This window comes from Bubalus kerabau, chromosome 15 (assembly GCF_029407905.1).
Source record: "Bubalus kerabau isolate K-KA32 ecotype Philippines breed swamp buffalo chromosome 15, PCC_UOA_SB_1v2, whole genome shotgun sequence".
Lineage (NCBI taxonomy): Eukaryota > Metazoa > Chordata > Mammalia > Artiodactyla > Bovidae > Bubalus > Bubalus kerabau.
The window spans coordinates 44060299-44077274 of NC_073638.1; the positions used below are offsets into that span (position 1 = coordinate 44060299).

General features: G+C 38.6%; 1 protein-coding gene across 18 annotated transcripts in view; it reads left to right on the forward strand.

Moving 5' to 3' along the window:
- Window positions 1-16976, forward strand: part of STK33 (serine/threonine kinase 33) — a 199253-nt gene that overhangs the window by 107283 nt on the left and 74994 nt on the right. For all 18 annotated transcript variants that reach the window (XR_008703032.1, XM_055548715.1, XM_055548721.1 and 15 more), the window contains 4 exons: window positions 3074-3468; window positions 4556-4669; window positions 7371-7484; window positions 14481-14585. Coding sequence is in view for 17 of the 18 variants with exons in the window: in XM_055548715.1 (XP_055404690.1) it covers window positions 3244-3468; window positions 4556-4669; window positions 7371-7484; window positions 14481-14585 (558 nt within the window). In the remaining variant the exon portion in view is untranslated. The remainder of the gene's footprint in view (window positions 1-3073; window positions 3469-4555; window positions 4670-7370; window positions 7485-14480; window positions 14586-16976) is intronic.

The window sequence follows — 16976 nt, forward strand, 5'->3', positions numbered from 1 at the left end:
GTGTGCATAAAGGTACATTCTGAGTTTTGTTTGTCTTGCTACATATACTTGGAAAACAAGGTCAAGCATTTGTTAAAATGTGTGTGTGTGTTGGCATCAGTTGCATTCTTTTTTCCCTCTGCCTGTCTGAAGGGTACCCTTGATGTATCTTTTCCAGTGCTCACCATTATGGGTTTTAATCACATTGGTAGGATTTTTTGTACTGCTTTGATGAAAGGTCATACTTATTGGGCTGACCTGTCTATTTATTTCTATCTAGTAATCTTAGAATATGCTGTAAACTAGGATAAAGATAAATACAGGCACACCATTTAGGATTTTTGCATCTTTTCACAGAAAAGATTGGCGTATAAGAGCTCCTCCCTTTTTGAGATCACTGCCATGATCTGATTTTGGTTATTCTAACTGAATGAAATGAATTGGATGGCTTTCATTGCTATGAAACAATTTGTGTACTTAGGCACTTAGTTGTGTCCTACCCTTTGTGACTCACTGGACTGTAGCCTGCCAGCCTCCTCAGTCCATGGGAATTTTTAGGCAAGAATACTGAAGTAGGTTGCCATTTCTTTCTCCAGGGGATCTTCCAGACCCAGGAATCTAACCATGTGTCTCGTGCACTGCAGGCAGATTCTTTACCCTCTGAGCCTTCGAGGAAGCCTCATGAAACAATGTACATATATGGAAATCATCTGTTCCCTAAAAGTAGGAAGGAACTCTGATATAGAACTTCCCAAGTGAAATGATAAATGCTATGAACAAAAATAAAGCAAAGTAAGGGGACAGAATGAATGGCCTGCTGTTTCAGATGAGATGGTTAGAAGAGGCCTCTCAGATGAGCAGAAATCACCATGAAGTGAGGGAGCAAGCCTTGCAAATATCTGAGGAAAGCGCATCCTAGCAGAGGAAGCAAGGGTCAAAGCCACGAGAAGGCACCGTGCTTGGCATATGCAAGGAACAGCAAGGAGACCAGTGTGTTTAGAGCAAGGGAGAGAATGGAGAGGTAAATCTGAGAGAGAGTGAAGGTTCAGTTTATTTGGAGCCTTATAGGCAAAATTCAACAGAACCTACATTTCTTTTTCATTTCTGTTCATCTTAAATTTTGCTTCTTTTTTTTTTTTTTTTCACATTTTCCTTAATCATGTTTTTCTCTTTCTTTGATTTGACTGCTCATGTAGTATATTTTTTGTCCTTTCTTTTTCTGTTTTTAATAAAGTTTTCAGGATAAAAGTTTTTCCTTAAGTACAACTTTGCTTGCATTCTGTAAGGTTCATGGCCATAAGTCAACTGCAAGGGATGTGCAGAAATGGAGGATTTTAATTAGGATATTGCTATCCCAGACAGAATCAGGGTTTTGTTAATAAGGAAGAGTGGGGGAATAAATATTGGATAAACTACTAGCAATATCTTTCACAAAATCCTTTGGGCCTGGAAGATTTTCCTGTAGATTCCCATCTGTACAGACTGTTACAAAGCATCGTGAGATGGAAAGATAGCCAATTTATTTTATAAAACTGCCAGAGTCTTGTATCAAAACCTGATAAAGATGAGTGAAAAGGAAAATTAGAGACCAGTTTAGCTTATGAATATAACTGTGAAAAGTCAGAATACAAACATTTCAATTTTTCAGCACATTGAAAGAATCATCCATCATGATCATGTAGGGTTCATACCCAAAATGCAAGAGTGCTTTAATATTAAGAAAGCTTTTAATACCATAAAACATACCAAAAAATCAAATAAGAAAAATATGATAATCACGATAGGTAAAGATTTGATCAAAGTCAACCCTTATTTCTGGTTAGAAAACCAGTCTTAGATAACTAAAGCTAGAAATGTATTTCTTTAATGAAATAAAGATATCTAGCTCCTATTATGGTCAAGTTTATTCCAGTTCAAAGAACAAAGGTATATTCTATATATCCCCAGCCTTATCAATCTATGATTTCAAAATATACTTTCAAGTAATATCTGAAGTAGGATGGCAGAGAACCATGATGATGTACTCCCAGTTACTTCTGGAAGTTTCTCAGTTTCTTTTTCATGTGCTGCAGAACACATCCTCTCTCATTCCTAAACCCACATATTTCCAACTTGCCACTATACATATAGCTGCAATAACTGGTTAGGTAGAATGATGGGCATTCCTGTTCACTCAGGGAGAAGTACCACACACTAGTTCCTATTTTTCTATTTGAGAGTAAAAATAAGGATACTTCTGATATTGCCTTTGAACTTTTAGCATTAGATAGCTTTATAGAATCAAATTATCTACTCCTTTGTGAAGTGTATAGTATGGATTTGGGGCTTTCCAGGTGACTCAGTGGTAAAGAATCTGCCTACCAATGAAGGAGACACAGGTTCTCAACCCCTGGGTTGAGAAGATCCCCTGGAGGAGGAAATGGCAACCCACTCCAGTATTCTTGCCTGGGAAATCCCAGGGACAGAGAAGCCTGGTGGGCTATATAGTACATGGGGTGTAAAGAGTCAGACATGACTTAGCGACTGAGCACACAACAGCATGGATTTACTCTGATAATATGTAGACAGAGGCTTATTAACTTTTGAAACCACAGTAATGTATGTTTTATACAAGTATTTTAAAGCCTTTTTTATTTACCACAACCCACCTTATGAAATGCATTTTGTATTGTGACCAAGTGTACACACACACATACATACATGTTCTATACATTCATAACTATGTAATTTTTTTAAAGTTTCACAAACCTTACCAAGGAGCTATGCAAAATGCTCTCATATATTTATCTATTTTATTCTACTTTATTTTAAAAAAATTTGTATCAACCCACCAAATTTCCTTAGACCACACTTTTTAGCAGTTCAGAGGGTGATTCTTTGGGCTGTTAAATAAATGTCTGGAGTTCAAAGAGTCAATTCTGGAAGATGAGAATGTATTGGTTTGTAGAAATGTATTCTAATTTTGTTGTAAATATTAACTTTTCACATGTAGGCAGGATGCTTTTGGTGCCAGTTGCTAGTTTGTCTTTGATTTCTAGGAGAGTGATAGGATAAGAAAGAATTTTCTAAATGGAGATTTCTTTTCTTCCTGCAGCTCTCATGTGTGACTGGAAGTCGAGTGCATCATTAACCTAAGGACCTCACCACTTGGAAGTTAGAGTTTTCACCATCAGCCTACCTTTTCCTTTTTGGTCTGGTTCTTTTCCTCAAACAGTGGAAACATCTTTCTTTTAATAAAGTTGCTTTTGTTGCAGAGTTAAGCAAATGGCTGATAGCAGCTGTGGTAAAAAACCCACAAAGTGCCCTCACTGCTCATCTGCTTCTCAGAAAAATGCACTTTGTATATGTTCTTGTAAAACAAAGCTTTCTCCAATGTCAGTGGTGGAAATGTCACAGACATCAAGCACGGGTAGTTCAGAATTTATAGTCTCACCAGAAAAAAAAAAAGAAAAAGGAGCCAGCAAAGATGTTACCTCTGGAAAAGATTCGGTAAATATTAAAGATTCTACATCCCAACACAAGTTGATGTCCCAGTCCCTCATCCATCCCTACATTCATCCTTATTCATGGACCCTTGTCAGCTAATTCATTGCCTTCTTTACTATTAAGGTAAATTTCTTTCTTACAGAAGAGGTAAGAAAAATCGGTTGATAATTTCTTTCATTCTGTTAACCAACCACTGCCCCAAATTAATGATTTCCCAGGATTATAAATAATTTGGAATGTTATTCCAGCTTTTATTTAAAAAGTGGTTTATATGGAAATTGATTGGTTTTCAAATCGAATTAAACCTGAATTTGGGGGCATTTTCTTCAACTGATGCAGAATGAGATTTATGATGGTTAAATACAGGGTGGACAGTTCCTGGTTATCTAGATGGACTATCAAATATACCTTACAGAACTGATTTGCCTTAGTTACAATCTGTGAATACCCAGTTGGACTGGTTTTGGTATGTTTGTCTTTATAGAGAAGAGGCACTCTGGAAGATTGTCATTGATAGAGCATAAATTTGGAGACAGAGAGCTGTAAGTTTAAGAAAAGTTAGGTTGTCAGTCCTCAAATTTATACCTTTTCCAAGTTTTCATTCTAAACTGTAATTTCTGAATTGTATTATGGTATAGTTATTGCCATATAGATGTCTCTGAGTGAATTGTTTCTATGTTATTTTCATTCAAAGCATATTTTGTGAATGTCTGGTCAGTAATTTCTTGTGTATAACCTATTTGAGATGATTGTTATGTCTTGAAACAAGAGTGATTGAGAAAACTGTGAAGTTGACTTCTCTTGTGATTTTAAAGATTTTAAGTCCTGGTTTATCTTCTGTGCAGATCATCATGTAGAATTGCCTGGATTCAGGAGATTAGATTGAATAACTTCTTAAGGCTTGTTTTAGCCTAATGAGTGAATGAATTATATAGGGCTTTGAATTTGAAAAAGGTGATAAACTGTCTTGTATACAATAAATATCTTGACACATATTAAAAATTTTCAGATTATCTAAATTAGGGTTCTTACTTTGTCAACAAGTATATTATATCTTAATGTTAGTATTAAAATTTCTTTTTGGTTCAAGCCCTCAAAATCTTCAAATATAGAGAGAAAACCATCTCAACAACAGTGGGGTCGGGGCAACTTCACAGAAGGAAAAGTTCCTCACATAAGGATGGACAATGGAGCTGCTATTCAGGTATATAGAGGGCAAACTGAAGCTACTAGAAATTTTTCAGATTTCTTTTAAGTCAATGTTCATGACAAAGGTGATTTAAAAAGTAAGTCTCTAAGGAAAGAAAAGAAGAAACTTAACCATTTTTTAAGATTGTTGAAGTCTTTACTAAAGAAAATGTGAACTAATTATTTTTTCTGTTCATAGAGATGTAACTTGACTTGCATAATTAAGTGGAGGACATTTATTAGATAAAATGAGAGCATTTGGTCTCCAAGTCTTGCCGGTTGCTGAGGGCAGTTGTGAAATCTTTATATAGACCTATTTGAGAGAAAGAGAGAGACCAGATGACTTAGATAGTTTGGCTGTTCACTTCTTTGATGACCAGTAGGGAGGCCAAAATTTCCCTTGTGGACTTGCCCATTTTTCTTCAGCTTGTGATTGAGTGAAAACCAATATTATTCTTCCCAGGATTCTAGTTCTTATATGCAAATATGACTTAAATTTAATACCATCTTAGAAATTAAAATGTGTTCCTTTAATGCTAGATTGACGGAACTACAATAGGAACAACTACAAGAGGAAAATTCCATTAATATTAAATTATTTTGAACAATTGTTTTAAAAAATATTTAGCAATTTACTTGAAGTGATCAGAAAAGCTTTCTAAGAAATTCTGACCTGAAAGCTTAAATCTTCCCCTGTTAAAGATTTTGTTAAGTCTTACAAAATCTTACAAAAGACCTGCATTAAAAAAAAAAAAAATCCACAAATTTACTGTTTTAAATTTAGTCATAAGAGATTTTGTAAAAGAAAAATGTATTCATTTATCAGCTCACTCATTCATTCCTTTATTGGATTATGGAAAAAATTCTCAATTTTCCTTCTTTTCTTTGCCTTTGTTCTCCCACATGCTTCTCAGGAGCCATCTTTTTCATACCATTTTCCCTTATGTTCCCAGAATTTTAGCTCTGGTCTCTGGCCCCAATGTCATTTTGTATTTTTTCTTTTAACTTAAGACTGTATGACTTAAGTAAAAATTTTATCTCATGAGTTACAAATGATGTTGCTGTTGTGCAGTCACTAAGTCGTGTCTCACTCTGCTGGACTGCAGCATGCCAGTCTCTGTCTTCCACTATCTTCTAGAGTTTGTTCAGATTCATGTCCATTGAGCCAGGCATGAGACAAATGATAAGAAAACAGGAATTATGTTTTATTCATCTTTGTAGCCCCCAAAGTATGTATCACGAGAAGATAGCTAAGAAAAATCTACATGTTGAAGCTGAACATTTTTCTTTTCTTCTTTTTTTTTCCCTTTCTGTGTCTTCCCTTCTCACCCTGTGTCTCTTTTTCCACTCCTTGCTTCCTCTCTTCTTCTCTCTCCTCCCTTCCGTTTCTTCCTTCTCCTTTTTCCTCATGCGCTAAGCATGAATATTTTGCCTGCAAGGTTTCAGGCAGGCTTTTTAAAGGATAAAAAAGAAATACCTTTATAAGGTGTTTCTAGACCATCTTGGAATGAAAAAAATGAGTCCAAATATTTGTAAGCAAGAGAGCAACAATAGTGTTTGAGGACCAATGCATACATGTTGAAAAAAGTCAAAAGAACAATCACCATGTTGCAGAGTTAGGCAGAAAAGCCCTTTATGGAGTAGGTAAGTAATTAGTTGGATACTCCATCTTCATTTACAAAAGTCAGAAAGGAGTGTAAGCAGAAGAAAATATGAAGTCTAGCAGTAGTTTATCTGTTGCAGGGTGCAGGTGAAAGTGGTCACATGGGGGAACCTGGCATCTCTAAGGCTTGCTCTAAGAAGGCTTCAAGAGAGACTTCCCCCAGTGACATTAGCTCAGGGTTTCTCTCCTGTTCTAATATCTGGGCATAATGGGTCTAGAAACTCTTGTTAATGCCCTGCAGTTGATTTAGATCAGGGAGACTGACTCTCTCCAACCAAATTCACAAGAACTGAAAGTGTAAATGAGTTACCTGCTTGTTATTTTACAACGTGAAATGGAATGCTGGTGTCAAGACCAGGGCATTCTGTCTCTGTAAGCAGGAGTGAAGTAATGAACAGAAGGATCCTTGGTTTGGATAATGTTACTATGGATGGTTTTAATTTTTTCCTAAATGCTTATTTATATTAAAAACTTTAATATAAATATAAAAAAGGATTTATATAATCCCTTTCCTAAAACAAAAAGAAATAAAACAACAAAAATGATTATTTAGTAGAAACAATGAAGAGAAAGGTTACCTGGTGAACAGGAAAGCAGTTGTCTAATGGTTAATATGTGTTGATTTTATAGTATAGTTCTCAGAGTTTGGGAATAATTTTTTGGACAACTTATTTTATACAAACAGTATATATCAATATATTGGTATACATGTATTAACACTCCATTCTTTTTCTTGTGAAGACATTTCTTTAATATTATAGTTTATGAGAGTTTCATTTTTTATATATTTGAAGTTTTTCACATTTCCTCATTAGGATTTTTATGGTTTTTCTCTAAAGGATATTTAATAAGACTCAACAAAACTTATTTTTGCTTAATTAGGATGTGTTTATTAATACTGAAGCAAATATGTGGTGTCAGTGCCTTCTATTTGATTTTACCCTGGAGCAGAGTCACTCTTCCTTTGCGTGGATGCCTGTCAGTATTATATGTTCATTTGTCATACCTGATGAATGGCAGAGAAAGACAAAAGAACTCTTATTTTTTAATCTAGGAAATCTATACCTTTGGAAGAATATTGGGACAAGGGAGCTTTGGAATGGTCATTGAAGCCATAGACAAGGAAAGAGAAACTAAGTGGGCAATTAAAAAAGTGAACAAAGAAAAGGTAAGGCTTCTTAGCATCATACTGAGGGTGCAGTTCTACTGCAAGGTCGGGTAGGTAGTACGGTTTTTCACACGAATACATCTGACCCTTAGGGACAGACCCTGGGCTGTTGCCCTGGAGAAATGTGGGTATTTCTCTAGCCTTCTGGGCTTCCCTCATAGCTCAGTTGGTAAAGAATCCACCTGCAATGCAGGAGACCCCCGTTCAATTCCTTGATTGGGAAGATCTTCTGGAGAAGGGATAGGCCACTCATTCCAATATTCCTGGGCTTCCCTGTGGCTCAGCTTGTAAAGAATCTGCCTGCAATGCTGGGGACCAGGGTTCGATTGGGAAGATCCCCTGTAGAAGGGAAAGGCTTCAGTTCAGTTCAGTCACTCAGTCATATCCGACTCTTTGCGACCGCATGGGCTGCTTGCAGCATGCCATACCTCCCTGTCCATCACCAACTCCTGGAGTTTACTCAGACTCATGTCCATTGAATAGGTGATACCATCCAACCATCTCATCCTCTGTTGTCCCTTTCTCCCGCCTTCAATCTTTCCCAGCATCAGGGTATTTTCAAATGAGTCAGCTCTTCGTATCAGGTAGCCAAAGTATTGGAGTTTCAGCTTCAGCATCAGTCCTTCCAATGAATATTCAGGACTGATTTCCTTTAGGATGGACTGGTTGGATATGCCATGCAGTCCAAGGGACTCTCAAGAGTCTCCTCCAACACCACAGTTCAAAAGCATCAATTCTTCGGCACTCAGCTTTCTCTGTACTCCAACTCTCACATGCATACATGACTACTGGAAAAACCATAGCTTTGACTAGATGGACCTTTGTTGGCAAAGTAATGTGTCTGCTTTTTAATATGCTGTCTAGGTTGGTCATAACTTTCCTTCCAAGGAGCAAGAGTCTTTTAATTTCATGGTTTCAGTCACCATCTGCTGTGATTTTGGAGCCCTGAAAAATAAAGTCTGTCACTGTTTCCATTGTTTCCCCATCTATTTGCCATGAAGTGATGGGACCAGATGCCATGATCATAGTTTTTGGAGTGTTGAATTTTAAGCCAACTTTTTCACTCTTCTCTTTCACTTTCATCAAGAGGCTCTTTAGTTCTTCTTCACTTTCTGCCATAAGGGTGGCTTCATCTGCATATCTGAGGTTATTGATATTTCTCCTGGCAATCTTGATTCTAGCTTGTGCTTTACCCAGCCCGACATTTTGCATGATGTACTCTGCATAGAAGTTAAATAAGCAGGTGACAATATTCAGCCTTGATGTACTCCTTTCCCTATTTGGAACCAGTCTGTTGTTCCATGTCCAGTTCTAACTGTTGCTTCCTGACCTGTGTAAAGATTTCTCAAGAGGCAGGTCAGGTGGTCTGGTATTCCCATCTCTTTAAGAATTTTCCACAGTTTGTTGTGATCCACATAGTCAAAGGCTTTGGCATAGTCAATAAAGCAGAAATAGATGATTTCCTGGAACTTTCTTGCCTTTTCGATGATCCAATAGATGTTGGCAGTTTGATCAGTGGTTCCTCTGTCTTTTCTAAATCCAGCCTGAACATCTGGAATTTCACAGTTCACGTACTGCTGAAGCCTTGCATGGAGAATTTTGAGCATTAATTTGCTAGCCTGTGGGATGAGTGCAATTGTATGGTAGTTTGAATGTTCTTTGGCATTGCCTTTCTTTGGGATTGGAATGAAAACTGACATTTTCCAGTCCTGTGGCCACTGCTGCATTTTCCAAATTTGCTGGCATATTGAGTGCAGCATTTTCACAGCATCATCTTTTTGGATTTGAAGTAGCTCAGCTGGAATTCCATTACCTCCACTAGCTTTGTTCATAGTGATGCTTCCTAAGACCCACTTGACTTCACATTCCAGGATGTCTGGCTCTAGGTGAGTGATCACACCGTCGTGAATATCTGGGTCGTGAAGATCTTTTTTGTGCAGTTCTTCTGTGTGTTCTTGCCACCTCTTCCTAATATCTTCTGGTTCTGTTAGGTCCGTACCATTTCTGTCCTTTATTGTGCCCATCTTTGCATGAAATGTTCCCTTGGTATCTCTAATTTTCTTGAAGAGATCTCTAGTCTTTCCCATTCTGTTGTTTTCCTCTTATTTCTTTGCATTGATCACTGAGGAAAGCTTTCTTATCTCTCCTTGCTATTCTTTGAAACTCTGCATTCAAATGCATATATCTTTCCTTTTCTCTGTTGCTTTTCACTTCTCTTCTTTTCACAGCCATTTGTAAGGCCTACTCAGACAGCCATTTTGCTTTTTTGCATTTCTTTTTCTTGGGGATGGTCCTCATCCCTGCCTCCTGTACAATGTCATGAACCTCTGTCCATAGTTCTTCAGGCACTATCAGTTCTAATCCTTGAGTCTATTTCTCACTTCCACTGTATAATTGTAAGGGATTTGATTTAGGTCATACCTGAATGGTCTAGTGGTTTTCCCTACTTTCTTGAATTGAAGTCTGAATTTGGCAATAAGAAGTTCATGATCTGAGCCCCAGTCAGCTCCCAGTCTTGTTTTTGCTGACTGTATAGAGCTTCTCCATCTTTGGCTGCAAAGAATATAATCAATCTGATTTCGGTATTGACCATCTGGTGATGTCCAGGTGTAGAGTTTTCTCTTGTGTTGTTGGAAGAGGGTGTTTGCTATGACCATTGTGTTCTCTTGGCAAAACTCTATTAACCTTTGCTCTGCTTCATTCTGTACTCCAAGGCCAAATTTGCCTGTTACTACAGGTGTTTCTTGATTTCCTGCTTTTGCATTCCAGTCCCCTATAATGAAAAGGACATTTTTTGGGGTGTTAGTTCTAAAAAGGTCTTCATAGAATCATTCAACTTCAGCGTTACTGGTTGGGGCATAGACTTGGATTACCGTGATATTGAATGGTTTGCCTTGGAAATGAACAGAGATCATTCTGTCATTTTTGAGATTGCATCCAAGTACTGCATTTTGGACTCTTTTGTTGACTATGATGGCTACTCCATTTCTTCTAAGGCATTCTTGCCCACAGAAGTAGATATAATGGTCATCTGAGTTAAATTCATCCATTCCAGTCCATTTTAGTTCACTGATTCTTAAAATGTCGATGTTTACTCTTGTCATCTCCTGTTTGACCACTTCCAATTTGCCTTGATTCATGGACCTAACATTCTAGATTCTTATGCAATATTGCTCTTTACAGCATCAGACTTTACTTCCATCACCAGTCACATCCACAACTGGATGTTGTTTTTGCTTTGGCTCCATCTCTTCATTCTGTCTGGAGTTATTTCTCCGCTGACCTCCAGTAGCATATTGGGCATCTACCGACCTGGGGAGTTCATCTTTCAGTGTCCTATCTTTTTGCCTTTTCATACTGTTCTTGGGGTTCTCAAGGCAAGAATACTGAAGTGGTTTGCCATTCCCTTCTCCAGTGGACCACATTTTGTTAGAACTCTCCACAATGACCAATCCATCTTGGATGGCCCTACATGGCATGGCTCATAGTTTCATTGAGTTAGACAAGGTTGTGGTCCATGTGATCAGATTGGTTAGTTTTCTGTGATTGTGGTTTTCAGTCTGTCTGCCCTCTGATGGATAAGGTTAAGAGGCTTCTGGAAGCTTCCTGATGGGAGGGACTGACTGAGGGGGAAACTGGGTCTTGTTCTGATGGGTGAGGCCATGCTCAGTAAATCTTTAATCCAATTTTCTATTGATGGGTGAAGCTGTGTTCCCTCCCTGTTATTTCAGTTCAGTTCAGTTTAGTTCAGTTGCTCAGTTGTGTCCAACTCTTTGCAACCCCATTAATTACAGCACGCCAGGCCTCCCTGTCCATCACCAACTCCCGGAGTTCACTCAGACTCACGTCCATCGAGTCGGGGATGCCATCCAGCCCTCTCATCCTCTGTCATCCCCTTCTCCTCCTGCCCCCAACCCCTCCCAGCATCAGAGTCTTTTCCAATGAGTCAACTCTTCACGTGAGGTGGCCAAAGTACTGGAGTTTCAGCTTTAGCATCATTCCTTCCAAAGAAATCCCAGGGCTGATCTCCTTCAGAATGGACTGGTTGGATCTCCTTGCAGTCTAAGGGACTCTCAAGAGTCTTCTCCAACACCACAGTTCAAAAGCATCAATTCTTCGGTGCTCAGCTTTCTTCACAGTCCAACTTCACTTCCCTTTTATTTACCTGGCACCAAACCATGGTGGAGGTAATGAAGATAATGGCAACTTCCTTCAAAAGGTCCTGTGCATGTACTGCTACACTCAGTGCCCCCAACCCTGCAGCAGGCCATCACTAACCCACGCCTCTGCTGGAGAGTCCTGGACATCCTGGACAAGTCTGGATCAGTCTCTTGTGGGGTCACTGCCCCTTTTTCCTTGGTCCTGGTGTGCACAAGTTTCTCTTTGTGCCCTCCAAGAGTCTATTTCTACAGTCCTGTGTAAGTTCTGGCAGCTCTATGGTGAGGTTAATGGCAACCTCCTCCAAGAGGGCTTATGCGATCCCAAGTCTGCTGTCCCCAGCCATACCCAAGGGATATGCTACCCACTCCAGGGAAGGCTACTCACTCCAGTCTTCTGGCCTAGAGAATTCCATGGACTGTATAGTCCATGGGGTTGCAAAGAGTGGGGCATGACTGAGTGACTTTCACTTTTACTTTCTTTCTTTTACCAGAGTCAGTTGAAGATGAGGGCTGATTATCAGTATATGTAGATGTAGGGTTGTGGGCTAGCATTGTTTTCTTAGTGAGCAGTAGGTCCTGATAGTCTCTCCTGATGTGGTTCTGATATACTTTGCCCTGTCCAACCTGTCTATCCTGAAGGAGATCAGTCCTGGGTGTTCATTGGAAGGACTGATGCTGAAGCTGAAACTCCAATACTTAGGCCATCTCATGCGAAGAGTTGACTCATTGGAAAAGACCCTGATGCTGGGAGGGATTGGGGGCAGGAGGAGAAGGGGACGACAGAGGATGAGATGGCTGGATGGCATCACCGACTCTATGGACATGAGTTTGGGTGAACTCCGGGAATTGGTGATGGACAGAGAGGCCTGGCGTGCTGCGATTCATGGGGTCACAAAGAGTCGGACACGACTGAGCTACTGAACTGAACTGATCCTCTCCTTTCCTTTCATTCATTGTTTCCTCATTGATAGCCAGCTCTGTTTATTCATCCTACCAGCTCTTTCTGTTTGAATCACTTTCTCTCCAGCTCTCTTCTGTACTGTTTACCTTGTATCCGCTGTATTTCTCATTTTAGATTGCACTGGAGTGAAGAATGGAGTGGGCTTCCCTTTAAGGGAGAATCTAAGTCCTCAAACTTTATAACTGATCATTTCATCAACTTGAAAACAATTTCTGTGCTTGAGGAAAAATAAAAGGCAACATTACCATGGTGTTTTTTTCTTGGGTCTGTGATATTATATTTACAAAATGAAATAGTAGGTTATATGTATTCTTTAATTTTCTATAGGAAATTACATATCATTTCCCCCTAAAGTTTAATAAAGTAACATTAAATCTTAATAAGGGGAGATCCAGAGTCCTTCCAGAAATCCCTAGGATTAACTAAATGGGAATTCCTTTGTTTCTTTGGTGTCAGATAGGGTTAGGCTTAGGTTTCAGGGTTATATAGTCAGTTGCTTGCAACTCTAGGAATTCATAATCTTGCACATAGATATTGATGCTGAGACTTTTCAGGACAACAAGATAGTAAAATAAAATTATATAGTCAGTATATGAATTGGACAATATATTACTGCATTAAATATAGATAAACCATTTGTGGTGGGAAGTAGGAATAGGCTTGAGATGAATTATTAGGAGAAATTGTGACATCTGTCCATGTCTAGTCTCGACAGGAATTTATTCCTCGAAGTCACTATTTCTCTTGATAACTATAAAGTTATTTCTCCTCTAGGATTCATCCTCCATGGGTGGGGCACAGTGGGTGGGCAGTTTCCTATCACTCTTGAGATGGTAATGTTTAAAGGGTAAAGATACTTAGAAGCAGGGATGACAGTAGGTAAAATTTTAACTAGGTAAAATCTGCCTTATGATCAATCTCTTTCCAAGTCCTTCAGGAGCTATTGTGTCTCTTCTAACTTTGGGGGAGGGGGTGGGTTAGAAGGAAGGAGGGAGGAGTAAGAGCTTTGTTATTCCTTTCAGGGATATTTTTATGTGAATGAGGACAGTGTTTATTCTTGAATGATTACGGTAATTTAGATATCAAAAGGGATGATGATTGGGGTGGTGGTAGTGCTGGCAAAGGTGGAAAAAGCCCTTCTGGAGTATCTTAGATGATGGTATAGACAATCAGTTACTTGTACCCACACCTGACGGTCTGCTCAGGTATGGTTAAGGATTTCACCTAAGGAGGTAATTTGGAGTTAGGTTGGTCTGAAGGCAAAAATCTCTATCTCCATCTCCATTGTGCATTCTCTCTCTTTCTCTCGCTATCAAATTTTTGAGGCTGGGGGACTAGGAAGTGATATAATGCAGGACTAAGTATAAAATCTCAATTGCCTATTGTTTCCTTTTGATATGTATATAAATGTAATGGAGACAAAGCAAGATAAAACAAACGCATTTTATTTTATCAATAACTGACAGTTAATGAGACAGATGCCTTATATTCATTTTCTAATTGACATTCCTAGAAAGTAGATTTTGTTTTTATTATGCTACCATCAAACGATCAACATAATTTTGAAGGAAATACCAAAAAGCATATTAAGAGCTGCAATAATTTTGTGATATGACAGAGACCATGTTGTTAGCTAATTTATAGAAACCGTCCAAGAAACAGATATGATTTGAGGCTGAATTATCTCTTAAAATTGGGCAAAGGAAAGAAAGGGTATACATTAATCTTATCATGCAGATAGGTTGCATATTATCTTTTGGAAAAGGAACTTTCTGAAAAAATATTGGAAAAAAATATAAAATAACTCTAACTTTTGTATTGAGGTATGCGGTAATGAAATTCTTACATGAAATCTGTATTTCCTCATCATCTAAGGCTGGAAGCTCTGCTGTGAAGTTACTTGAACGGGAAGTGGACATCCTAAAAAGTGTGAAACATGAACACATCATACATCTGGAACAAGTGTTTGAGACACCTAAGGTAAAGCTGGGCTTCCTTGGCGGCTCAGAGGGTAAAGAATCTGTCTGGAATGTGGGAGACCCGGGTTCAATCCCTGGGTTGGGAAGATCTCCTGGAGAAGCAAATGGCAACCCATTGCAATATTCTTACCTGGAGAATTCCATGAACAGAGGAGCCTGGCGAGGAGCCTGGCAGACTATAGTTAAAGGCAAAGCTTTGTCAGGTGCTGCATTCTGAAAGTTGTTATTTTTACAAAATTAATATCGTCCTCTTGAGAAGTAGTCTCTTTGGGACATAGTGGCTCATGTCTTTGGCATGACTCTGTTACACCACTCTGCTAGTGGAGATTGATGAAAAGCATTCTGGAGGACGTTTTATTGTTGATTGTATAGTTAGGTGTCTGATGATTAGATTGACGTCTTCAGTGATATTTCTGGTGGCATATTGGGGAAAAAATGAAACAACTTCAGATATAACCCAGAGTGATCAGAGCTTCCTTAGAAGTGGCTTTCATTTTTGCTATGGCCCTTGGCTCTGCATTAGAGTCCCTTGGAATAGTGTCATAATTCTGCAAGGTTAAGTTCATAGTAGAGTTGGTATGGTTGTTTGCCATTCTGCAAAAGTTGTTTATTGCGCATGAGCTTGGGTATTTCTCTGCTAGGAGGTGGTATGATATAGCGGTTAGGTGTGTTAGGTCAGATTGCCTGTACAATTTAATCCTGGATCTACCACTTTTTAGTTGTGAGACCATGGGCAAATTACTCAACCTCTCTACTTTAGTTTCCTCATCTGTAAGATAGGTTTAATGATAGTTGTTTTTCAGTTAAGTCGTGTCCAACTCTTTGAAACCCCATGGACTGCAGCATGCCAGGCTTGCCTCTCCTTCACTATTTCCTGGAGTTTGCTCAAAGTCATGTCCATTGAGTTGGTGGTGCCATTCAACCATCTCATCCTGTGTGGCCCCCTTCTCCTCCTGCCTTCAGTCTTTCCCAGGATCAGGGCCTTTTTCAGTGAGTTAGCTCTTCACATCAGGTGGCCAAAGTAATGGAGCTTCAGCTTCAGCATCAGTCCTTCCAATGAATATTCAGGGTTACTAGTATTAACCACATTTAGTTGTGGAGGGATTAAGTGGGAAAATGAGTATAAAGCATATGTCTCATTGAATGTTAGCTATTGTTCTTTGTTTCCTTTGCCAGTTTCTAAGGCAGCAGTAGTCAATTTGGGTTATGCATTGTGCTTGATTCATCAGGAGCGCTTGATAACTATTAGAGATGACAGTTACCTTTACAGGAGGTCGTAAATGGCAATGATGCCAAAAGCCTTCTCTGGTTTTTTAGTCTTCGAGTTGTGACTTATTTTATCCTCACATCTTCTTAGAATAGTTTTGCCCTTTATCACTGGTTTTAACCAGTTTGTGTTGGGCCTTAGTGTAGCTGTGTTCATGTTTCTTGGCTTGGGGTTCATGGAGCTTCTTGGATCTGTGAGTTTATGGTTTTCATAAAATTTAGGAACATTTTAGCCATTATTTTTTCTGCCTTGAAGGACTTTCAAGTACACATGAGATTGTTTGATATTTTCTAAAGCTTACTGATGCTCTATTCATTTTTTTTTCAATCTTTGTTATCTCCTTATTGAATTTAGCAGAGTTTCTATTGTGATATCTTCAGATTCTATAACCTTTTTTTCTGTAACATCATATATGCTGTTTATACTTTCTAGTGGAAATTTGATTTGGGTCATTATTGTATCTTCCATGTTTCTACATAATGTGCTCACTATTTCCTCCTTCTTAAATATAGTTATAATAACTTTTACTGCCCTTTTCTATTAATTATATCATGTGTGCCATTTTTAGGTCCATTTTAAGTGATTGATTTCCCCCATTTCATTATGAGTTATATTTTCCTGCTTCTTTTTATGCCTGTTCATTTTTGATTGGATGCTGGCTAATCTTTTATATTCTTACAGCTATTCTTGAGCTTTATTCAAGACATAGTTGAGTTATTTCAAAATAGTTTGATACTTTTGAAGCTTAATTTAAACTGGTGGCACCACAGAGCCTTTGGTCTGGGCTAATTTTTCCCTAAGTAATGAGGTAAGACCCTTCTGAGTACTCTGCCCAGTGTCCCATGAATTATGAGATTTTCCACACTGGCTAGTGGAAATAGGAACTCTTCCTGGCCTTGTGGAGGCTTCAGTCATTGTTCCCTCTGATATTTTTGCATGGTACTTTCCCCAGCTTTGGGTAGATTCTTTTTTTTTTTTTAATTAACTTTTTATTGAAGGATAATTGCTTTACAGAGTTTTTGTTGCTTTTTGTCAAACCTCAGCATGAATCAGCCATGAAAGTGAAAGTGAAAGTGAAACTGAAGTCACTCAGTCGTGTCTGACTCTTTGCGACCCTGTGGACTG